Source organism: Phoxinus phoxinus, assembly GCF_949152265.1.
Source record: "Phoxinus phoxinus genome assembly, chromosome: 1".
Classification (NCBI taxonomy): domain Eukaryota; kingdom Metazoa; phylum Chordata; class Actinopteri; order Cypriniformes; family Leuciscidae; genus Phoxinus; species Phoxinus phoxinus.
Window position 1 is genome coordinate 31,099,469 of NC_136876.1, and position 27,233 is coordinate 31,126,701.

The 27,233-nt window shown below is 37.3% G+C and overlaps 1 protein-coding gene across 10 annotated transcripts in view; it reads right to left on the reverse strand.

Annotated features, from left to right (window-relative positions):
* The window catches only part of caskin1 (CASK interacting protein 1), a 97,084-nt gene extending 74,008 nt beyond the window's left edge, over positions 1-23,076 (reverse strand). For all 10 annotated transcript variants that reach the window (XM_079630466.1, XM_079630463.1, XM_079630465.1 and 7 more), the window contains exon 1: positions 22,413-23,076. In XM_079630466.1, coding sequence (XP_079486592.1) covers positions 22,413-22,506 — 94 coding nt within the window. In that variant the 5' untranslated portion in view covers positions 22,507-23,076. The remainder of the gene's footprint in view (positions 1-22,412) is intronic.
* Between the last annotated feature and the right edge of the window lie 4,157 nt (positions 23,077-27,233).

Sequence of the window (27,233 nt, forward strand, 5' to 3'; positions counted from 1 at the left end):
ACACACACACACACACACACACACACACACACACACACACAAACAAATTCAATCAGCCGATAATAAGAGGCCATTAGTCTGAGAGGTTTTTATGTGCTACTACATACACATGACATTCTTGGGAATATGTAAATACTGTAAATGCAGAGTCATTCCTAGCCTACCCCCAAATTACTACGACAGATATTTTTTACCTCTGAATAAAGACTGGCTAAGAAACAGTGATCCAGCAGTTCTCCGGCTCCACAAAAGACTTCAGATCAAAGCGTGCAAAACTAAAGTGCAAAAGAGTGTTATGCAACATGGATCAGAAGTGATGGAGCTCCTGTCAATCAAAGACATGAGGCCATGTCTGCACAGGTATCATTTATGGTGAGAATAAATACTCTATGGAGACTTTTGAAGATCTTGAAAATAATAATTTTTATGTACTATTTTTATAGAAAAGCAGTTTCATATTGATTAAAGATTATGAAGCACCTTTGTGTTTCTTTTCAATGATGTCCACAATGTCACCATAGACATTTATTAAAAAGGTAAACAATCGATTTTCCAAGTTTACTTCAAACACGCCTCGATAACAAATAAAGCAAAAGCCTACGAACATCTGCACAATCTTGCCTTTGTTAATACATGTATCCATCTGAAGACAAGCACAATAGTACATGTACAAACTTACGCAAGGCCTCCTTTGAACTCGTGCAGCTGTTTCAGGGCAGTCTTGAGCGTATCCCTATAAATAGCTTGGACACTCTGCGTTCATTTGATGACTAACAGTAACCTCAGGTCAAACACGGACCGATGGATATGTCAATTATGTCAACAATCAAGAGCACAACTCCTTGTTCATTTTAATAAAGTGGGTTAAATTGAAAATGCCAAAGCTTAACATCATTGTCTCAAACAACACAAGACTTGTATAGAAGAGTCATGCTCGAATCCCAAGTGGTAAATAAACAACAGACTGCATTTCCAATTCAAGGTAAACATCAGCCTCATTTATCTCAATTTGTAGCGCAGGCGGAGGAGCTTTGTTGTGTGTGGACCAAGAGCTTAGCAAAGAGATGCAACTGCACATCGCACAAACATGCAGCGTCCCTGTGACTGCAGTAAACGGCAGGCTGTGTGTGTTTCAGAGTATTAGGAGCCTGGAAAACAGTCAAACAAGCTTTTTAAACGATCTCATCGAACAGACCACAACTAAACCTGTCGCAAACATCATAAAATCTACTATTTAAGCAAAACAAAAAGTCTCCGAAGCCAATACGTAACTGCCGTCAAGCAATTTGGTGGCCTCCACAATGCTGTAATAGCATGGAATAAGAGTATCTACTCCTCTTGATGTGTGTTGGGTTTCACTGAGGTTTTGTTATTGTTCTTCTTGGCTCGTGATAAACTAAAAGGCTTGCTGGCTCTCGCAGCCATATCACAAGCTTCAAAAAGAATTGGCAGTCTTTGAAGCTAAGGACACTGGATGTGAAAGGCCAAAGCAGGTGAGGTTGTATAGAGCTGAGGGTCTCCATTTCTCTGGGTCATTCATGGATTCAGCTTTAGTGAAATGAGATTAACACAGCAAACTCTGCTACATTGCTTGTCTTATTCTCCTCCAGGCAAAGCAAATAGAGAGGGTGAAAGGAAAAGAGACAGAAAGAGAGCAAAAGGAAAAGAGACAGAAAGAGCAAAAGAAAAAAAGAGTCATCTCATTTCTTTTCACAGCAGAGGTCATCCTCAAAACAACAGAGAAAAGCGGTTTGAACACTGTTTGGGTGAATGTCAGGTTTGGAATACGGGGTATAAATATTTACCAGAATATTTCTGTGTCTTATATTTTATTCATTTGGCAGGCAACTGAAGAAGAAATACACTTCTCGCATTCTTGAAATAAGGCAAAAGTGCTCCGAATTAGAACCAATTAAAGTTTTACAAGGCATCAAAACAACTTCTTTATGAAAATATTAGGGGCCGACGTGTTGCAATCCCACAAAACAAGTCGAATGCTACTACTCACTTTACTTGTTATGGGACACTTATAATTGGACACAGTAAATCATGGCTGACTGCAAAAAGGGCATTTCTCCAATAGCATTAATAGCCGCAAACATTTACATTTGCGTGCAGCGTGATGCTACACTCACGTCACAAGGTGTCAGTATAAGTTGACTCAAAAACTATAAACATCATTTTTTGACAGTGTCAAAAAGCTGGAGGTGTTTTTTTATAGCTGTGATCTCAGTCTGAGGGCACACGGACAATAGGCTACTCTAACACAGCGTCTTAACCACATACACCCGATAAACCGTCAAAAGCCAAAGGCTATTTTCATGTTAGAGTGTTTTTCCTAACAAGTCATAATGACCGTTGAGACATTTTGTTGATAACTTCTTGGTTGTTTTATTATCACCAAATTCACTTTACATATTCAAGTCAAATAGACTGTTTCTTGTTTCACATTCAGCATGGACAGACAAATGACTTCTAGCTGAATCCTTGACGCATCTCGCCTGGCTAGAACACTGTGTAATGAGAGCAGATAAAGAGCACATTAGCATAGCATAGCATGTGTCAAGAGCACTACTACTAGATAAGGCTTGTGATCAGCCATGTTAAATACCACTGGAGGTCTTTTTCTTAAACTACAACACCTTCATCTTTTCCTAAGAGCGTCATTTTCTTGGTCCAATTAAACATGGCGAGTCCATCTGGGAGATAACCTGTAACTCTTACACACTGCATCTGCTTTCTGGATCCTGTGTGCTGATTCTGCTTTGCTTTGATGAAAGTGATGCAATTAAATTAGCCCTGTTTGGCAGCTCTGACAGAGCCTGGGCATAAACACAGCTCTGCAGCTCTGCGTCTGTCCTGCAGGGTTTGTTATTGATGCGTAGGCAAGAGTCAGGACCATTCCGATAAGAGTAAAACTGAAGCTTCTCCACAACATGCAAAAACAGAGAAACCGCAAAGTTAATGTAAGCACCTCCTGCGCGCTGTCTGCAGCCGCGCTATTTTTTCTCCATTTCTATATCTCTCTTTCTCAGCATGTGGGACACCCAGGTCACACCGAGCCTGTGGTTTTGAAGGAATATCCTCATCATTGTAAGTGCCATTTCTGACAGCAATAGCCTGCACTCGACTCTTATACTGAACACACTCCAGTAATGAGCCAAGAGCCTGTGACACAGAGAATGATGAGACAGACAACACACTTCCATGAACTCTAGTCTCTAAAGCCTAACATCACTGGGTCTCGTTCGCTGTTATATATGTACAAGTTGTGTACTTATGCAAATAGAAAAGTTTCTCATGCAAAAAAATACCCATTCTAATGTTGATGCATCTGGAATATGAAATATGAAATAATTAGCATAATATATAATGTGACAAATACATCTTCTTATATTACTGTATTGAACTATGTTATATTTACGATAACTACTTTTAATAAAATATACACTACTATTCAAAAAGTGTCTGTAAGATTATTTTTATGTTTTTGAAAGAAGTTTATTTGATAAAAAATACAGTAATTTTCTGAAATAACTGAAATTTGAAAATAGACTCATTACATGCAAAGTGAGATATTTCAAGGCTTTATTTGTTATTATTTTGATGATTATGGCTTACAGCTTATGAAACCCACGTAATAAAAATCCCCAAAAATTAGAATATTACATGAAATCACACAGTAATTACACAGTAACACCATGGTCATTGAACCAGGTTTTGGTTCTTTTGGCAGTGTGGGCAGGTGCAAATCCTGCTGGAAAATGAAGGAAGCATGAAGTGCTCTGAAAATGTCCTGGTAGACGGCTGCGTTGACTCTGGATTTAATAAAGCACAGTGGACCAAAGTCCTCTTTTCTGATGAGAGCAAATTTTGCATCTCATTTGCAACTCCAGCCGATGACATGGCACCCCAAACCATCACTGACTGTGGAAACTTCACACTGGACTTCAAACATCTTTGATTGTGTGCCTCTCCTCTCTTCCTCCAGACTCTGGGACCTTGGTTATCAAATGAGATGCAAAAATTTGCTCTCATCAGAAAAGAGGACTTTGGTCCACTGTGCTTTAATAAATCCAGAGTCAACGCAGCTGTCTACCAGGACATTTTCAGAGCACTTCATGCTTCCTTCATTTTCCAGCAGGATTTGCACCTGCCCACACTGCCAAAAGAACCAAAACCTGGTTCAATGACCATGTGTTACTGTGTGATTACTGTGTGATTTCATGTAATATTCTAATTTTCTGGGATTTTGATTTCGTGGGTTTATTATTATTTTCGGGGGATATATATTATGTTAATTAATTGAACACATTTTCATGAAATATCTTTCAGAACTTCTGTTGTTCCTTTCATTTCAGATTCACAGGGATACCCTGCACCTCCTTTGGGTCCTTCTCACTCCAGATCAGACTAATGTGGTCCTTCATGCCTCTTTATCTCTCTTGCTTGGGGAATTTTGCGTTTAGTGTTAAGTGTGCCTTAAAATCATACCGTCCCCCACAAGCCAGACTACTTAAACATCCATTCTAAACAAACCACCATTCACCAATCTCACTCACAATTATCACCACAGCGACAAGACAAATAAGGTGGAGTGGAGAATGATGGACACAAAAACCAGCATGGGATGGTGGGCAAAGTAAACAAGACTCTCACACGAAACGGCCTGCCATCTCTCACCAGCACACAAAAACAGCCGGAGCAAGCTGACCTGTTAAGAGTGCACATCTCAGTTAGTAAACAGCCTCCAGACTTAGTATTTATTCACTGCAATGACAACATACTGTCGCAGGAACCCTTTTTTCAGTCTGAGTCTCAATCTACACTGCATTCAGATCATGAATCTGGCAGATTGAACACATGCACCTAATTGTGGCCATATGTTCAAATGTTGGCATTTTCTTGAGAAAAACAAATGGTTTTGCAGTAAACAGAGGAAGAGTTTAAGAAATACATTTAATGGTTTAGAAATTATGTCTAAGAATGTCACAGAGAACTGACGATACTACAGGAAGGCACATTAAATGGTAAATGGGCTGCATTTATATAGCGCTTTCATAGACCCAATGGCCACCAAAGCGCTTTACATGTTGCCTCACATTCACCCATTCACACACCGATGGCGGTGTCAGCCATGCAAGGCGGGAGCAGCTGGGGTTAGGTGTCTTGCTCATGGACATCTCGACACTTGGTCAGGTGGAACCGAGGATTGAACCACCAACCTTCTGGTTTGTAGACAACTACATGAACCACTGAGCCACTGCCACTACAAAGAGACTTGGGGAAACTGATTCTGACTACTATACTATTATATATAATGTATAATGATTGGCTGAATTAAGAATAGCATACTACAACTCATGAGTCAACTCATAGCCATGAGTCATGAGTCACGTACACTACCGTTTTAATGTTTGGAGCAAGTTAATTTTTTTTTTAATTAATACATTTATTCAGCAAGGATGCATTACATTCAGAATAGTCAGAATAAAGACATTCATAATGCTACAAAAATGTATATAATTTTTTTTATATAATAGTTTCCACAAAAATATTAAGCAGCACAACTGTTTTTAACAATAATAAAAATTAGAAATGTTTCATCTTGAGAATAAAATGTTTCATATTATACTGATTTCTGAAGGATCATCATGTGAGAGTAACGATGCTAAAAATTCAGCTTTACCATCACCATCACATGAATAATGTACATTTTAAAATTGTTAATACATAGGTATCAATACGTAAGATTTTCAGGTGCAAAACTTACATTATTGTATGTTTGAATAGATGCTGAAATGTACAATAATAAGAAGAAGAATAACCTTTATTTTATAAAGCGCCTTTAAAATCAGCTTCTCAAAGCGCTGTACACACAAAAGACAATTGTTAAAAGCAACAGGAAAACGCATCAGCAGGTAAATGCAAGTTTAAAAAAGTATGTCTTAAAAACCCCTTATATTAGCATAGCATATTTAAAACAGTAATATCCTATATTGAACCTAAACTAATCTTGACAAACTATATATCATTTGAAAGCTTACAATCTCTAGTTTACATATTTGGTGACTGTAGGAGCCGTAATTAATCAATTTGCAACAAGAATATTTTCATTCTCCTAAGGCGTGTTCAGACCTTTATTTTGAAATAGTGATGAACATGAAAAATCATGAAAGAATGGTAGAAACCTCAGTTTGTTTTCATGCCAAGAGTTCAAAAGATAGCATCCATTGAATTCTTTTAGAAAAAAAAGGTCTGAAAATGTTTTGAATATAAAGAAAAAAAAAATAGATTCACCATTTGTGAGGTGGCAGCGAGCTATAATGCACATATGTGTTCTTTTTGTGTTTCTTTGAGGTTGAATTCATTTCAAAATCTGCCAAACTTCCAATACTACTTCTGAATGGGATGTCTACTTCATAAATTGTATGAAAATTGTAAAAAATAATGGTTCAGATCACTCAAACAACATATGGAAATGGAGGCGCCCTTATATGGGCAGTAATGTCAACTAGTGAAAAAGTTTGGTACTGCGCCCAAACAAAATCTTACTGAAAGCTTCTTTTTTGAGATATCAACCTAAAATTTGAACCACAACTTGTTCAGATTTTTGGCTTTGATTTTTTTTTTTTGCATTTTTAGAGTCCACCAGGTTTTGAAAATATATATTTTATATAAAATATGAATAATTAAATTTTTAACATTGTACATTTTCATAAACTCAAACCTTTGTAACTTTTTTCTGTTCAACTTTCTTAATTTATTTCACTTCTACAAAAATCTGCCAAATGTCTTCTTTAAAACAAGATCAATCTTACATCTATATTCCAAAGCATTCTTGAATTACAAAGATTTAAGTTCGGAATGTGCATTTTCATGTCTATTAAAAAAAGGAGGTGCCGCTTATTTAAGCTCACCTTTAAAAAGTAAAGTTGTATTGACAACATTTAAACATATTCATTATGTATTTGTAGCTAAAGATAAGTAAAATATTTACGAATCTTTTATTTCATTAAGATATAATTGTCATTTTACCATTTTAATGATTAATTGTAGATCCCTTAACCCTGCCCCCCAAACCCAAACATGTTTGAGAATATATAAAACGTAATGAACAGAAATGTGACTGAAATGTCACTTTTAGTAACAGTATAGCATTCAAAAGATATTTTAAGCCGCTAATCCCACTCTTACCTCTAAACCTACCAACAAACAATATGTAATCTTTTGAAACATGATTGCAGGAGTCACAGAACAGAGCGAAATATAATAATTTCATATAAAGTAGATGAGTAAACTGCAAAAAAAAGCAGTATTTTAGATTAGAAAATGCTCAATTACTCAATATTCATAAAACAGTATAGGCGTACAATACCCAGATGACTTACTGCATACTCTGAGATGTATAGCTAACAAAAAGTTGTTCATTGTGGTTAAATTGTACTTGTTCAGCAAACCTACGTAAGATACTTCATTAATAGTCAACAAGTCAAGTAGCAAGTTCTGCATTGAATACTATGAAAGTATGAGAATTTGGACACAGCAAGAGAGGAGATGATATGACAGCACAAAACAAAGATAGAAAGAAAGGTGAGAACAGACTGAGAGTGAAGAACAGAGAGATTTGCCAGTGGGGGTGGGGTGTTATTGGATGTGCATGTCCCATACCTCCATGAATTACGAAGACACAGCCTTGATGTGTCCTGCACACTGAGCAAGCTCTAGCAACAGCTTTATTGCCCTGAATCCGTAATGCCTGTTTCCATGGAGCTAACGCCAAAATATCATCAAATCTCTGTTTGTGTGCGGGCACGTCTTTGTAAGGCTTTACATGGGGCTGCTTTGTCTATTCTTTCCACAGTTCACACTGCAACTATGATGAATGCTGGGTCAAATGAGACTGTAGTACTTATTTCATAGATCTATTACCCACCAGCAAATTACAGCCTGTGTGTCATTTTAATGCTCTCCTAATTAAAATCACAACTTCAAATTATTGAGGCCTGGGTGTGCGTATGCATATGCAAGTGAACAAGCTCTGTTTTTGTAGCATAAGATTTATCTAACCTTATAATGTATTGTCCAGTTCTAGAGATAATGAACCATGCTTTATTAAACACTATGTGTTCTGAATAAGCGCGCACACATCTGAGCACACCGAAGTCCGGTGTTGGACGCTATTGAGGTAGGCTATGAAAACATGACGAAACAAAAGTTTGTAAACTTTTTGGAAACCTCTAAACACAGTTCTCTTCATGCCACACTCATTTACTGACGACCTACACCCAATGATCATGTGTGAAAACACTTATACATAAATTGATCACATAGAAATCAAAACTAGAGTTTTAGTAAACTAATTACTAAAGATGTCTAACATCAACATTTAACTATTGGGATGGGGAAAAGGAACTTCCTGTTGATTGCGATTAATTTAATTATTTCTTTACTTAAAGGAATAGTTACACAAAAAAGAAAATCCTGTCATCATGTACTCACCCTCATGTCGTTCTATATTTCAAAATATATTCTTCTGTGTTCCACAGTAGAAAGAAAGTCATGGCGGTTTGAGGGTGACATGAGGGTGAGAACATGATAAAATAACTAAAAAAATCTCTCAAAGATCATTCTGAACTCTTTTCTCGCAGGACTCTTTTTGCATCTAGCGCTACTTGTTGTGCTTGCCTTTAATGTTATTAGGATTTGGCTTGTTGTGTGCAATCCATCAGAAAAAATTCTGACACTCAGTTTCCATTACGGAGCGCTCGACAAATGTCAGCAAGGAGCCAACACCACAGGTCACCCCGAGCAGAAGCCATCCATCAGCAATCATAAATTCCATGAGTTGACAAGATATATAGACATAGAAACCTTATCCAAGTTATTGTCATAATGAAAGCATCCACTTAATGGGAATTGTGTTGGAAACGTTCCTCTGAGGGTGCACAAATCTGGGGACAGGACACTGTCAACTGTTCCAGTGCCAAAAAGCAGAGGCCTTTTTTCTCTGTGATGATAACTGATGGCATCTCTTTTTTGATTTGAGGGTCTGAAATATAGCTGCTTTGCACTCGGCCAAATCCACAAATGTTAAGACACAAAACGTAACCAACTGCCAGGGTAAAGATGAAATCATCTCTGAACCAGGGTGTGCCTTCGACTTGTCAGCTACTTATATTTTCGTCCTTTCATCTTTACCCCTGCAAATGTGCCCCGTTTCACACAGTGATTGTGATGCACACCATCTGGAGGCAGCGATTCATGAGTATTATGACGTTGTGATGTGTGATGCGGTTCAGTGCCAGGGAATCTCCACCATCCCTCCATAACAGATGAAACCACTTGGATGAGTGTCAAAAATGTTCTTCTTTTTTTTGTTGGACACAATTTTTGCCTTTTGACCCATAAATGTAGTCAGTATTTTGCCATGTCATATTCATTCATTTTATTTGGACTGAAATAAATAAATAAAAAACAGTTCAATATAAGGTGCAACATAAAAAAATGTGTGTGAAACTGTAACAGACCAAACTTTAACTAAATATTTAAATATTTTGAACAATGTATAAACATTATTTTAAATATAGTATATGAAAGATTTATCAACATAATAGTTTTCTGTATTTTAGAGACTTTTCTACAGAGTATTTATACAGAAACAGCTGGTTCACATTTCTCATTTTTAGTCAATTGGTTTTTGGGGTGAGGGGGGGGGGGGGGTTATTATTTATCATCATGATACATCTTTTATGTCTCTTTTCTGTTATCAGAATCAGAAAGAGCTTTATTGCCAAGTATGTTTGCACACACAAAGATTTTTTTTGGTGACAATAGAAGCTTCCAGTACGCAGAGATAGATGAAATCAAATAACTCTTCATCACAAACATTTATCAGTACTTTTGTCACTACTGTTGTAAAGTTTGGGGTCAGTGAGAAATTTATATAAAGAAATGAACACTTATTCAGCAAGGATTTATTTAATTGATCAAAAGCGACCATGAAGACTTTAACATTGTTACAAAAAAAGTATATTTTAAATAAATGCTGTTCTTTTGAATTTTTTATTCATCAGAGAATCCTGAAATAAAATTTAGCATCGTTTTCACAAATATATTAAGCAGCACAGTTTTTACTGCATCAAATAAATTCAGCCTTGGTGAGCATAAGATTCTTTCAAAAACATTTTAAAATTCTTACCAACTCCAAACTGTGCAAAGAGAAATCAACTCGAAAAAGATCAACAAAAAAGTACAAAGATGTACAGTTGGTTTACATTTGCAAAAACATTAACATTCATGGTTTAACAAACTCCTGATGTGCCTGAGAAACCCTTTGTGTACCTGTTCTCTAAACTGCACATATGCACTACCATTTTTAAAGCATTTTTACATTACGATAAAAATAAATTAAAAAAAGAAACTCCTTTTTGAATTCCAAAGAAGAAAGAAGCTCATACAGATTGGGAACGACATGATGGAGATTTTTTGGGAGAACTATCCATTTAAACTCGTTTTCTGCCACAGAAGGAGTAAACAAATCCAACGAGAGTGAATTACAGGATGAAATGCTACACACAACACATGGATATATGAAGAAAACGGCTCCCAGAACGACAGTGCCACTAAAACCACCCTGCTCTTGATACTCTTCCAGGGCCTAATCTCCTCCAGCAGGGAGATTCAAGCTCCTTTCCTCGCTTGGTCTTGGAACACAAAGAGCTTTTTCCATGATGTGCCAGGAACCAAACTCCTTCCTGTCTATGATAGGGCTTCTTGCATTGTGCTGCACAGGATAGGGGGTCAGGACTACTCAAGCCCGCTCCCATTTCCCAAAAGCGCAGTTAGCCAGTGAATATGGAATCAGGCCAACGTTTGTATTGGAGGAAATGGCATATTGGACTGAGATTAAGGCGGCGGTCTTGCAGGGTGGATACTGAGAGAGTAGGCTGAGCCTGTGGAGTAGCAATAATGAGGACTCTGTGGTTTAAGGACTGGCAGGATAGATTAAGACCACTCATCCATGTAATGAAGTGCTATAACGCTGCATCAGCACACACTCAAACCCAGCTGATTAATCGTTGGCTGGAAGGACTGTGGAACACATCTTGTCCTCAGGACATCAACCATTAGAAATCTAGTGTTTTACATGTCAAGCAAACTATTGTGGTTGTAATCCGTCAATCATCACAAACAACCTACAGTTACATCACACTTACTCTGGACACAAGCAGTAAGGCAGTAAAGCAGTAACTGTGACAATTTAAAATTATTTGAGAAAATGATAGGCCAAATGTATTCAAATGTACAATTTGATCAAAGTAATCAATGAATAAAAACATAGATAAATATTAGGTTTTCCATTTACTAAAATACACAGTTATTTTCATGTAGCCTACTACATTTATCTATTGACCCATTAATGATTTTCTACTGAGCCAAGCAGAGACACAAAATTAAATGAAATGATATAAAAATAAAACAAAAAATTCATAACAAAAAAACTACCATACAGGGCAAGTGATTAGGAGAAATGCTGCAGACAAAAGAAAAAATGAATTGTGTGTTGAGTTGCATCTTGTGTTGTGAATAACGGATGTGACCAGAGAAGAGTTAAAGGCTAGATAAAGGATAGTATTTCTATATTATCTTCCATTCTCTAGACAGAGGACACTCTGCAGAACAGCTCCCGTCCACTGCAGTGTGTTCCAGCTCATAGACCCTGTCAAGCTCCTGAAGAGCCTCCACTTAAGCTTAACACTGCACTTTAGCTAGCAGCTGAAGCTGCGCTCTAAGATAACACACGCTGATAGTATGATGTTGGTAAGGAGCTGCTGGCAGCACTTCCCAAATTATATATTCATGCAGCGCTATCTGTGTGGCTTCTCATCTATCCAAACAAGGCGCTGACAATGAGACTAACTCTATAGCTGAAACTGGAAATGCAAGTTGCCACAATAACCCATTTTTGTAAGTCATCTCCATGGATATTGGTCTAAGGGTGGGGTGAACAGACATACAATGAGATACTTGGAGTCAAAAGACACACCACAAAATAAATGAGCGTGGGAATAGTATTTCAAATGTTAGCTGTGAAACATTGTTAATAAGGGTAATTCCAGCAGTCGACTCACTGTTACATTCTGGCAAACTTTGCAAGGTCATATCAATTATTGAGTGCTTCCCATGGATATGTTTGAGAGTCTATCTACACTCAAACACTACTGTAGCTTGCTATTTTCCAGAAGTGTACAACTGACTTCTCCTTGTGTGATTTATGGTTTTAAAGCCATAGTTCACCCAAAAATGATAATTCTGTCAGCATTTACTCATCTTCCTGTTGTTCCAAACCTGATGAATTTCTTTCTTCTCCAGGAGGCAAAATGTGAAAGAATCAAAAGTTTCCATAGTCCTTTTTCAAGTCTTTTGAAGCCAAGCAATATTTTTTTTGAGAAACGGGCCAATATTTAAGTTATTATTCAGTTCTAGCTCTTCTTGACGCATTCATGAGAAAGCTACTATTAGACAGACACTCAAACATACCCATGGGAAACACTCATTAAATTCATATATGACCTTGCAAAGCATGCCAGCATGTAACTGTAACAAGGTTTGTGTTCAGGGAAGAAGGCGGAAACCAGCAAACGTTCAACGTAAAACTTTAATCACAAAATAAACAAACAACAAATCGAAAGTAAAGCGGCAGCCCCTCACAGACGAATGACGCATAAACTAAAACAAGGCAACAATATAAAGTCCCGGCCTGGTCTTCTCTCATCCCTCACTGATGTCAATCCTCCTTTTACCCTTCTGGAGCTTCTCCGTGAGACTCGAGACCGGTGTGGCGCGCAGGTGACACTCATTAGCACTCGCACCACCGGCCTGCTCCGTTCCCACTGCTCTCGGCCCCGCCCTGATTGCCACGGTAACATCGAAACATTCTAAGTTTGATCTTTTCAATAAATCGGTTGATCCAGTTCACAAAACTGGTCTGAATGAATCATTCACAAATAGTTCAACATTGCAACAGCCCACCATTTAACAGGCTATTGAAGGGGAGGATTACAGAAGATCATACAGGTTTGAAATGACATGAGGGGAAGTAAATAATGAAAAGTAAAACATTTTTTTTACTATGAACTTTTCCTTTAAAGTCATTACAAAATCAAACTTGAGAATTGTTATTTACATCTTATTGACGCAATGACATCTTTTTCTCATTTGAGAAGCCATTTCACTCAGATAAGTCACAATAGGGATGAAAAGTGATCGCAACTTCCATTTCATGCTGACTTTAAAGCTGTCTGTTGAAAGCTAGGAAAATTACATATTCAACAAAAAATGTCAAGTATAATTTGGCGCTGGAGGGCCTTCTCTACCCACACATCACTGCAGGACGAAGGCATCTGTTTGAGAGAGAGAGAGAGATAGTAACGATAAGAAAAGCATGGATGGGTCTGACAGATCCCCAGGACAAGGCATCTGTCATCTACTGGAGCTACTCCTGACTGATGCCACAGTCTGATGGAATGTATGCTCAGCTCAATGCAGTATGCATCCAACTTTATCACAGCCAAAGAGCTGAACTAGACAAAAATATATGTGAATCTCCATATAGCAAACAGCATCGTGAACTATATGGGCAACTTTTATCTTCATCCTCTATCCCAACACGAGCGCTCTCAGTCCCTAATCTCTGCCAGGACCACTCTCACAGTGTGGCACCTGTAAACCCTGGCACCATCTGCCTGCTGCCTGCTGCCCTGTTGCCCTGCTATGATTGCTGGGAAACATCCTCAACCTGCAGAGCCTGATGAGAGGTGAGATATCAGTCACTGGGTCAATAAGCATGAAATTCAATTCTCAATAATAACCAGTTGAAGATTAAAATCCTTAATGCGGAAATGCAAATACAAGATAAGCCCTTTTCTCAATGGACATCTCTGACTGTAAATGATGCAAAGGAGAACACGACACTAAATGTTCAAACTAAATGTTAGTAGTTTCCAACCTAGATCAAAATTGTATTTGTCTATTTTGATGGTTGTTAGCGCCGCATTACATTCAGGAACAGTTATTTGCATTTTGGATTAATGGCCGTTAACACCAAGGATGATAACTGTAACAAGAAAATGTTAACAATTGTTCTAATTCTATGTGAATAGTAATGTCCACACCACTGGTATAACAATAACAACACAGATGAACAATATCATTGGAATCACTTTAATAAATAAAAAAATCAGCTGATGCATGATAAAACACTGACAGCTGTTCAGAATTCAGCTAACTTTAAAGAGCTTGAGGATTTCAAGAGGCTGATGATGACAAAACTGCAGCATTATCGCTCAATTGTGTGGGTTTTAATAGTTAACGTTGTAGTAACCATTATCATTATATCAACAGGCCAGCTCAATAAGAGTTGAGGAAACTGAAATCTTATAAGTCACTCAGTTTTCCACGAGTAATTGTACCATGTTGGTTTGGCAAAGCCAAGTATTGTGAGCCAAAGCGCAGCCACATACACTATGGAAACATGCATTTTTACAAAATAAGATGTATTATGACCATGTATGAACACAATAATAATGGATGAATCTGCGGAAAAATCTACAATGATTCCACACAGAAACACAAAGCACTGTTTTATTACATTATAGGTGATGGAGCTCTCGGTGCCGATTCTTTTAAAGCACTCTTAAGAATCAACCTGACAGGAGATGAGGAGTTTACACTGACAGTGATTTGCAAAGACAAAGTGTCTGAATTACGTTTTCTTTGTAACATAAGAACTTTACATAAGAACTTTATGCGAATGAGCAGCGGCACAATATATACGGCTATGACTATGACATGGAGTATGAATGCCTACTAGAAAGTTTAGAAACCAATAGCACAACGACTCAATGACCTCCAGGGATTTAATTAGAGTGAACAGGTTTCAGTTATAGACCGTATACCGTCTCCATTATATTTTTTAACTTCAACCTCAGACAACACAAAGAAGAGGATCTTTATGCAAACATCCTACTGATTGCTCTCATCAAAGCATCTTCAAGCCCTTTCACTATTGTGGGAACAACAACAGTGGAATAATTATTTGAACTGAAGACAAATGGAAAATGTTTTTTCAACATTCAGTGCCAAGATGCAGTTCTGACCAGATTAAAGATGGATCTTAAAGGGCATTCCAAAACCTTTCATCATAAAGTTCAATTAGATCCATTATTACAGACTAGCTTGTTATATGGTCTGTGCATGGTGAGGTAAGACAAAAAGGTCAAATGAAAGAAAAAAAAAGTAGAATATTATTGGAAAATATGATTATAACTTAAATTTGCTCATTGCCATTTCAAGCAATGAGGTCTCATCAAATGGAAAAGCTTAGGAAAATGTGTTTTTATTCCCTCTGCTTCATAGGGATGTAATACATGACATAATCAGGAATCCATTAGAAAATTCATTATCACTAAAGAGAACAGGCAAAGAAAACAGTTCAAAAAGGTGAAACTTTTGCCATGCGCGTGACTGATTTATCACACAGTGCGAGTTATGATTTATTAAAAGTGGGCCTGAGTGCAGAGAATTAATTCACAGACTAGATTGGTTTGAAATAACTTGGAGCTACACTGGGAGGAAGATTAATGTCACAAGGGGGAGAAAATGTCCATTTCCTCAACAGACGGGGTCGTGGCAGAGACAAATGCCTGGCTTCAATCGCCCCCTCTGGGAAAGTGTGATCTGGTGAGCGGCAAGAGATTTATTTAAAAGAAAAATTATACAAATGGAACGATCCTACACATGGGAGCTAGGAAAGCAGAGATGACACTCTTGGAGAATGTGTGGGAGACTATTTTGACAGTGTGTCTGAAGTTCTGTCAGAAGAATATTATGTTTCCTGAACAGCTCACCTGTTCAGAACCGTTTACAGCATAACTTTTATTTTGTGCTTCTCCTAAAATGTAATATGGCAAACCCATTATGCTATAGGCATCACAACATTATGCTGTAAAGTAAACATATAAAATAAGTCCATTTAAAATAACTGTTTTATAATTTAAATATGTTTTCTATTTTTTTATTCTTCTATTTTCTAGTTTTCTATTGTTTTCTATTTAGGCTAAATATGCATTTTGCAAAAGCAGAAATAATATACAAAAAAAAATGAGGTATCAGTTGTAGTATGTGCACCAACCATTGTCCCGTTTTTGCCTTGGTCCCCTGGAGCATTTACAACACATGACCTTAATCTGGGGACCTGACCCACATAATCCTGGAGGTAGAGGGGCGGCAGCATTCTTAAGCACATTAACTGTTGCTGATTCCAGCCACATACTCTGGCATGTATAAATGTGCTTATCGCTATCACTTTGATCAGACTCCACAGCATGGTAACACATGAAATCTGTTTATGTTTCCTTAGCATAATTGCAGTTTTGATGATTCCATCCATAAAAATCAGCAAATTGGCCGTTTGAAAAACTGAAAAATGCCCTTGTACAGTTCAAAAAGTCTATAAAACCTTGTGCTATTGTGAACATCAATGAGAGGTGTGAAGAGAAACAGAGGATGCTGTTATGTAACCTCACACAATGGAGTCGTGGCTATAGTGGAGGTGGGTGGACGGAGAGAGAGGGTGGAAAAAGTGGACTGTGTGTTTTGTCATGTCTTATATGCTGCAGTGTTACAGAACATCGCCTGAAAACTAACAATATAGCAGAATGTTGATAACTAAAACTGAATTTTAAGGCTGTTTTTTAATATAAATAAAGTGAAATAAACATAACTTTTAATGTATTACAGCACACATTCATGTGAATACTTTGAAATGGTGTATTTAATCTGTATTCATTTTTATCTGTATTCTACATCCTTAATGGTTACTTTTTTATTTAAAGAACACCCTTTTTTTACAATTCAATCAATTTCGAATGTTAGTAAATACCTCCTTTCTTACATATTCTGAAATATATTCCATGCCATCACCACAGATTCTCACATTTTTGCTAAACCTTTGGAAAGTGCACACACACGCACGTTATTATTAGTATGAGTTTCTAACGACAGCCACTGCAAGAGTCATTAATCATAATCCTCACTGCAAATAAACAGATTTAATGAGTGACTCACTAAGAGTGACTCCGTAGACCCAATGTTACTGAAAATAAGGAATCTTGAGAGATATTGAGGATCTTCACATACAGATGTTGGACTGGGGTGAGCTGACCGACAGGCAGCTGTGTGGAGAATTGCGGCTGTCGGCTGAGAAATCGTGCAGATGTCTCTGTCTGGAGGCCATATTTGCCGGGCTACAGCAGACAAACGGATCACATATCCAGCAAACCTGAATCCATCTGATCCTTACAGACTCAGGCATGATTAAAGTTCCCATCTGGAGTGTGAATGAGGAGAACTGGATGGATATGTGCTCACAGGGTCAGCAGCTTTTACATTTGGGAAGGAGATTTGCACAATATGGTATCATATCATTTATCGAAGGATATATACATGTAGATGCACGTATGTTTTATTCAGCAAGGATGCATTAAACTTATCAAAATTAAAGACTTTAACATTGTTCTATTTCAAATAAATGCTGTTAAAAGCATCACAGTTTCCCCAAAAATATAATGCAACACAACTTTTTTCAACATCTATGACAATAAGAAATTCTTCTTTAAGCATCAAATCATAATATTAGAATGATTTCTGAAGGATCACGTGACACTGAACACTGGAGTAATGATGCTGAATTTTATTTGCATTATTTGAGTGAAAAGAAAAAAACATCATGGAAGACGACCGCAAATGTGTACTTCGATGTGACAAAGCTCTTTAGAGAGATTTGTGACTACTTACTGAACTCTATTTATATACATTTGATTAACAATATTGAATTGATATATATTTTAAGATATCCAACCTTGGACATTAAATAAAGCATGCCATGACAAGCACCTACATTTAATTTACACTTGTCCTGGATGGTCACACATAAGATGTCTCCATGGAGACCCGCTGCAGACTCTGAGCTTATGAATATACAATAATAATAAATAAAAATTCCTCCAACCAATCTCAACAGTATTAGTACTTTGGTGAGCTGACTGTCATCCATCAATAAAACACTGCACTACACCCCTACTTTCATTTTCTCACCAGATTTATTTCACTCCAAAACTTCCGAATCAAGCCGGCAGAGGAAAGCAGAGTGAGCAACAATCTGAGTTTTTTTTCCCCTTTGGGACCCCATATGCTTCGACTGCTAAAATAGCTCGTCTCTAATTGCTGCTGGGATATGTGAACAGGTTGTAGAGGTGGAGAAGAGATAACCCATCCCGTCATGTCTTCATCAGTATGTTGAGTCACGCTCTGCAATGTTCAACTCGCTTCATGCTAATGAAACTATTCAGCAATTTACTGCAATAAGATATCCTGTATTCCAGATGTTCTTTCTGTAGGGTTCCGCATTGAATGCTTGTGGAAAAGGTGGAGAATGTGCTGAATATGTGGAAAAATGCTGCGCAGAAATCGTCTGGAAACACTCTTTCCAATTCACTCTCCCTCTGGCCTCATATACACACTAACACCTCAGAATTACACCTCAGAAGTCAGACCTCAGTACTTCAGATAAATGAACAGAAAAGGAGCTTCAGCCCCATTGAGAAACAAACGCTTCGGTGTGAGACATCTGCACTAGAGTCGTGTTCACCACTAAAATCCCCCGAAGGCGGCCGACCGTCCAGTGAGATGTGTAACTGATGTCTTTCTGCTTATTTCTGCTTCTCTTACTTTCCCTCCAAGCACTCTTTCCTCTTTTCTTTCTCTCTCTTCTGCGACGCACTCAAAGCCATCTGCACTGTAATTCAATCATCACACTAAGCAGTGAAAGTAATGATTACTTGGATTAGCTACAGGGCTCCAAGCCACTGTCTTAATATTGACTGGCAGTGAGTGCAAATATGAGCTCGGCCAGCAGCTTCGTTTCACTTTTTGAGGGTTGTTTTATGATGTTGTCTGAACTCACCTTATTGCCAATATTTTACAATATGATGCAAGCTATTTTTAGATAGATAGGTAGATAGATAGATAGATAGATAGATAGATAGATAGATAGATAGATAGATAGATAGATAGATAATATCATATAGATAGATAATATCATATAGATAGATAATATCATATAGATAGATAATATCTATATACATACATATCAAGCGTAGCGTCAGTTCTGGCAGGTCACGTTAGTCAAGCTCGCATCAGCTGACTCTCAGCTGATCCACGTCTGCCTATAGGAATACGACGCCTATCATGGTATACATATAAGCTTCTTCAATATTATCAGCAGCTATCGCGTTTTTCAGGAGATAATTACCCTCCTCCATCCCCAGCTCCTCTCGTTCAGTCAGGATTTGGCATTCTGATTCCCCTTGAATCAGAATAAATTCTCAAATGATGTTGTACTTTAAAATCTTGAATCAATGATATCTGCAATACATTCATGTTGGTTCTGTTCTGTTTACCCTAAGGGGGGTTATTGCTGCTCTCCCTGCTCTTAGAACAGGGAGTTCGCGCCCAGAACGGAACCATAACCGCCAATCCAAACTGTATGCTAATTGTCAATCGTATTTGACGATAGTGGTCCTGACAGAAATACATTATAACACCACCTCTCTCTCCAGTCTGATTGAACGTGCCGTTTAGTTCCAGTTTCCATGAAGCCCATCTTTCCGAAATACGAAATGTGCTGTGATTGGTTAGGTGGCCCATTGTGTTGTGATTGGCACTACTTAGTGTGTGTTTGGGAAATGTCACACCCCTTACCATAACCTTGAGTTTCATCTGCGTAGGTGTAAATATTAAGGATGGCGTCAATTTCAAACCAATTCAAGCCTGATTCAGACTTAAGAATGTTAACAAACAAGAGGATCGTCCAGAACGGATTTCAAGTACGGACTTTACAAGAACAGATTTCACAGGAAATTTTCAAAGTGGTGGGTTTTTCCCCCTTAATTTTTTTTATACATTTTAGGTACGATGTTATATACCATTTAGTTATGGCATTTGTCTTAAAACTGTGATAATACAAACAGTAATCGATCACAAATCCATGGTTAATTTTCCTAAGGGGCGGTGAACAGTCTGACAAAAACAAGACTAACAGAAGTTGTGAACCACAAACAACAGATTGTCCCGAACAATTGGGAACTGCTCCATTTCAGGAGAAGCCTTTGTGCGTATAGCCTGCATTGTATTATGTCTGTCTACTGTTCTCCATAAAATGTGCAGCACACAGATAAACGCTGGGGTATAATTTTCAGGAACAGTGTTTAAAATCAATTTTAACCAATCTCATCAGCCTTAGGAACATCAAACAAATTAATTTTGGAAAAGGGGTGCAGATCTTTTTTATGTTCAAATAGCAACATTACACACTAACTAATGTTGAAAAAGTTCAGCATAATATGACCCCTTTCAAATGAAATGAAATGCTGTACCAATGTACAGTACATCTAGGCAACTAGTAGCCAGAAATAAACTACATTCATATTAAAAATGTTTACAAATGTATAAGGAAACTGGCATGTGTCAAACACACAACAATTCAATGTTGGCATCAACGACACCAGCCACTTGATTGTTCAAAGCTTCAGTCCTTAAACTAATAAGCTATGATTTTATAATAATAGGATTTTCATACAAAACAAATGCAGGTGCTGCATTTCAGTCAATTGACTAAAACTTTGTTACAGAGCACAGAGAGCATCCAGCCCAACCAATCACTGTCAAGCAAGAGACTGCAGTTGCTCTGACTGGAACTAATTGGCTTCTGGGTAGCTTTGTGTTTCCAATACAGAGGTGGAGCTTTACATAAAAGCTAACCAACAACACTTTCACAGAGGCATATCACTCTCTCTTTGAAGAAGCAGACTCATTGTTTGAGTGACAAAAAAGCTCTCCTACGTTACATGAACATGTGAACTCAACACAGATTTGCAAAAACTTCAAATTTTGAGTCTTCAAATTCTGAAATGACTTACAATAATCAACCATGACCTGAAATAACCATCTATAAAATACATAATACTCCAAGATTATGCTTTTCCCACAGAGCAGCGTCATACATATTCAATGTCAAAAAGCTGTCATAGCATACATCTACGTGTTGCTTCGATGGCAAGAAGCCAAGTAATGAAGCACGCTGGCGGCTCGTTCCTCTCTCTCCTATTGTGAAAGTGCAGTGATGTGGATGCACCTCATGCTCGTTCACCCCATCATTACAGGGGGCAGTGTTTAGCAGAGCAGGAGTGTGCTGCTGCCACACTGGAGAACGGGCAGACGAGTGCCGAGACACAGCCTGGTGCTCCGAAGAGCGTCATGACGGCTGTGGCTCTCTGCCTTGAGCCCCAGGGGTTTTTATAATCCAAACATGCTCAGCGCAGACAGGCACGTAAGACAAAGAAATCTCAGTCGAGCTGTTGTGTGAGATGCTGTTGATAATGTCACAGATGTGGTGGAGGAGATAGAAAGCGGACCAGCACAATGCATCCTGATGTGCAGCCACCTCAGTTTGTGGCATTCAAAGCAGAACATCGATAAGAAGCTCAGTCCAGGTGGCCATATGAATGTTCACGTTTGCTTTTCAGATGATAGTGTCAACCTGCCAAGCAAATCTAAAAGAGTGTTTTTCTCACCATATGAAATCCCCCCCACCCCCACCCCCCATTTTTCAATTCTAAAAATAAATCATGTTTACCACACAGCTTTGTCTAGAAGTTTTTGCCTGTTGAAAGACATTTTACTCCTAAAAATGAAAAATATTCATATACCTCTCTTTTTTTATGCATGCACAAACAGCATTCCACCTCTGAAACACCCCTTTACGAAGAGGAAAGCATCAAAATCACATTGCAAATCAAGTGAATATATTGGGATTTCAAAAACATGTATCATTGATTCAAATAAAAAAGTGATGTGACGCTCATCAGAATCAGCTCCATAATCATATGCAAGTCTGGAACATCACCGTATTCAACATGGGATCCCTCTATCATTCTGAAAAAAACTAGCTCAGCCCAGTAGTGAATTGCCATGCTGGTTTATGCTGGTCTAGCTGGTGGACCGACAAAACCAAGATGTTCACCAAGCTGATTGAGCCTGATAATGCTAGGAATCTTGTTGAGGGCATCAGCACCCAAAACACAACATATTCTGGTCTTTTCAACAGCTTGAGTGAAATCCTAAACATACAGCCATAATTAAAAGGCAGGGCAAGTGACGTGTTCTCCTTCTCATCAGAAAGTACACCCAACAACTTACGATCTCTCTTGCCTACCAGCCATGACAACATAGTAAGCAATAATGCAAACGGTTTTTTTTGTTGTTGTTTTTTTAAATCAAGCAATACCTACTTGCTTTCCCAGGTTTGGGCCTCTGCAGGAGCTTCTGCACCGTCATCAGGTCCTCAGTCTTCACCGCTTGAAGTAATTCATGATCTTTCCCCATCGTTATTTATTTTACATCCAAAGCATCCTCTGAATGTGTGGTGTTGCCCGGAGATTTCCTCTGCGGATCCTCCCTCTTGCGATGGAGCTGCAGGGCGCGATGATGATGATGATGATGATGGTGATGATGATGCACACTGGAGGAAGGATGCTCGAATACTATAGAGCTGGTGCAGCTGGCTCCTATGAATCACAGATGTTCTTATTCTGATATCAAGAAGACAAGCAACACGGCGACGGATTTGCGATTAACGCATCGGTGATGGACTAGATCTTCAGTCTGCGTTGTGATGGCCAACACTGAACAGTTTGTTCTAGAAAACCATCATCAGATAAATCAGCTTCAATCACGTTTTGGTAGCGTGAGCGGAGTTGATGCGATGCTTTAAAATACAGTAAAATCAATGTTCCTTTAAATTCCCACGAGCGTTTTTTCCCTGGGATCCGCGAGGCTGTGCTGAAGACGCGTCAGTCGGCGGTGCCATCGCTTCGTAGTACTCGAACAGTTATTTTCTATGCTGCGATGGAAATACACAAGGAGCGTGCAATGAGCATTTTCCCCAGCACTGGATTGGGCTGACATTGCTGTGGTAAATGGCTCCGCTTCATCCAGAGGGCGGTCCCAAAGTGTAGGAACACCCCCCTATTCCAGTGCTGACAGCCACATGCTACGAGTCGACATTCATGCACTGCTAAAGACATGCTGTTGAAAACATCATTACCCTGTAGCTGGCACTGGGAACTTTGTTATGATCTTGTTTTGTAACCTACCTTTTGCCCACCTGCTAAAAGTGGATTACAGCTGGACAATTCACATGTGCAATGGAAACCAATTTCTCCATTAAAACGAACAATTTTGCTACTAATTATTTGTAATTAATCCGATATTATTGAATTAGCCCCAAATACTAACTTTGCTTTAGTGCCTATATCAACAGTGGCAAGTATTTTCCAAATATTGCTAAATTGTCACTATAACAATTATTAACCAAATTGAACCATTGACGATTCATTACATGTCCCAAAAATAAAGCAAATAATGTGACATAATGCCATTTGCATCCTTAATCAAACTACACTGTAAAAAATGTGGCTGCGATTAGTTAAAATTTGTTGAGATAACTTAAATATCCAACTTAACCAAACTAAACTTAAGTTAACTAAACTTAATATTTTAAGTCAAGCTTGAACACATACTTTTTAAAGTTGAAACAATGTTGGATTTTAAGTTGTGCTAAATAATCGCAGCAATTTTTTACAGTGTAAGTGACAACAACAAATGAGCTGTTATCTTAATGTATTTAAGTATTTAGTCTCATTATGATATTTTACATTGTATCTTTTTCTTTTTTATTTATCTAGAAATATTTCCTTATTACGTTTGCGACGTTGTTTGTATGTCTACTTGTATTGTATGTTTGATGAGCCAAAGAAAAATTTCCACCCAGGTGGACAATAAAGAATTATTCTATTCTATTCTATTCTATAACAAGTGACATAACAAACATTAACAATAGTTGATCATAAGTAGGTGCTAATATGCAAGTAGTAAAACTAAAACTAATTATTAGCAGGTAATGAAAAACTATTAGTGATGATACTGCATGGTCTCTATTGGATTATGAGTAAATAACAGAATCTAACGAGTAGAAGTGATATATTAATCACTATTAGAAAATGTTTTTAATTTTTTTTAAATAAAAAGTCTATATTGAATTACTTATTAATGTATTAAAAAGTAACATAAAAAGATATCCTCCTGGGACCCAGGAATAGACTTTTGTCCACTATAGTGGTACATTTCTCTGAGACCATGTCACATGCACAACCTGGGTGTCCTGTAAAGAGCACATTCAGGGCTTTTCAGAGATACCAGCTGTTTGGAGGTTTCACCATGAAAACAACTTCTCCTTTTTAAAAATGTCTGACATTCATTTAGTGATCAAATGTAGCACTTTTATGGAAATATAATAATATATTATTTATAATTTAAATCGGACTACTTTTCAAATTGTATTTAATAAACCAACATCTCATCAAAACGTTATGGGGTTTCAAATCAAAAAATGACTTTCTGTTACAGAACAGGGCATTGATTTCACACATGTCCACTGTAGAGGACATCAGGACTTAAATCATGTTTATCAGGCATTTTGGGAAACACAACAAGTGAATATGGAAATAAATTATACATCAATATTCCTATGTAATATTAGATATTATTATTAAAATGTTGCTAATTATTACTCCAATTATTGCACTTATTTTTTCATTAAATGTTGCTCCAAGAACACATTAATGTGCAAATGAGATGCAGTACAGTATATACATGACATTGAATGAGAATATTAATTTATGGCCATTTTACCCATATTGCATAAAGTAAAAAGGTGTATCTTCCGTTATATCTTTCATAACATAGGTGAGAATCATCTTTATACAAATTTTGGTTAAAAAAAATCCTGAAACCCCAAAATGTATTGGTGATTGGAAAAAAAATCCCATTGGTTTTGCCTATACATATAATTTCATGTCATTTTATTTTTAAACAACTGAGTCCTGGTGTCCTCTACAGAGGACACATGAATAATGTGAATTAAATAAACATAAATAATAGACATATGAATAAAATATCATTTTTCAAAAATGTTTTTTTACCATTTGTTTCTTATGCTCTAAGCAATGTGATGACATGAAGCAGGAGAAAAAATCCAGGAAAATTCCAATTCCAAGTCTCAGGAGGATATACTTGAAAATAAATCGTTGTCATTTATATGGATCCTGTAAGGAAGATTTCCAAGATAAAGATTGAGCAATTCTGACCTGTGTTGTCTTATGGATGCTATGATTCAAGCAATTTTCCAGTTTTTTGTTTTTTACAAGTTAAAAGTATACATAAAATAACACTTGCAGTTTTGTTTTTCTTACCTCTCAGACCCAACAATGCTGTCAGTTTGAAGGAGCCTGAAGATTATACAAAGTAGGATACAAAAAGTGTTTGGCTGCATGAAGCCTACAAAACAAAACTGTTCCCTGAATGCCTGGTCAGAGTTATTGTCTTAACTACATGGGGTTTCTTTCAGAGTCTTATATCCAAGTCACAATGACCCTCTTTCAGAGCAGGATCCAGATCCATGACTGTCTGTCATGTTCTATTCACATATACTTAACACTTGATTTACCACCTCAGAAATAAAACCTGTAATATTAGGCCTATAAGTTTTCTTCCTTTTCTTTTTTTGGAAATTAGAAAACTGCTCTTTGAAAGTTACTGATCTTGTCACCCAAAGTTTTTGAATAGATATTTCACCCAGATAGTTCTGTCATCACTTGCTCACTCTCATGTCGTTCCAATCCAAACCTATGATTTTTATTTGTTTTTGTCCATTTTAAGTCAACAGTTTCCAAAACTGTTTGGTTTCCAACATTATTCAAAAAGGTGTCAATCAAATAAGCTACAAAATCTTCAAAATGTTGGAAACCATCAATGTGTTTTAAAGAAGAAAGTCATAAAGGTTTTGAACGCCATGAGGGTGACATGGGGCTCAAACGTCTGAACAAGTCCATAATGTTTCATCTTCATAAGTGATCTCTGAAAATTCTTTGTAGCTCTAATTTGTACACCCAATTTGATTTAAAAATATTATTAATATTATTATTATTATCATCCCAGAATGGCACTGCAGCACTGGTTTAGCAGTAGCCTAAACAATTAGCAACAGCAAGAGATTTAAAAACTACCCAGACATTTTAATATTTTAAACGATTTTAAACATATGAAAAGCCATTTTGCTCCAATTGTGTTTTAACTCTATGGTTTCACCGATTTGCCCTCACCATCATCAGACATCTACCAGCACATCCTCCATTCAGACATTACAGACCCTGTACTGTTCACTGCACTGTGATCCAGCGCCACCCAGTGTTAGAAAACCAATTCTAAAATGCCCCCTATAACATCCTGCAGACCTCTAGTGTTCACTATGCACATTCAATTTCAGCTGTCAGTTTTTTGCAGATATGATCCAGTGAATGGGTGGAGACAGGCCTCTTGTGGCCACCACCCTATATAAAGACCATGATTGAACTCCATTAAAACGTGCATCTCATAAAATATGAAAATATTCAATATGAATATATGAACTCTTCTGACAGTTCTGAAAGCTTTTAGCAAACATATTTTTCAGCACCAAATGAACAATTGAAATAAGACACTGAGCACTTAATTGCAACACTCATGAAACCGGTGTGTTGGAAACAAAACAAATTGTGCTATTTCATGCTATACAAGGATAAAACATTTCGTGTTAACTCAACCAGTGTAAACCATCTTAACACAAAGTGTGTTTATATCTTTTACACGCGAATGTGTTATAATCACAATATTTTGTCAGAAATGTGCCATCTTTGAGACAATTTGACAAAAACATGCAACGCAAAAAACAAACTCGCAATATTTACTATAATATATTGCAATATACTACATTAATATTAAAAACAGTTAACATTCACTCATATTATCATACAGTTCTTTTACATTCATCTCGTTTACATTTATACTTCGAGAACAAGCGAGGGTGAGCTTCTTGCATATCTCCATCATCGACGACAAGTGTTTGAAGCATCTTCCATTTACAGCTGCAAGAATACAAATAAAAAGACCTATTTTATACATGGCTAAACCTAATAGCATTATAGAAAGCATTTTTTAACAAATAACCAACACAA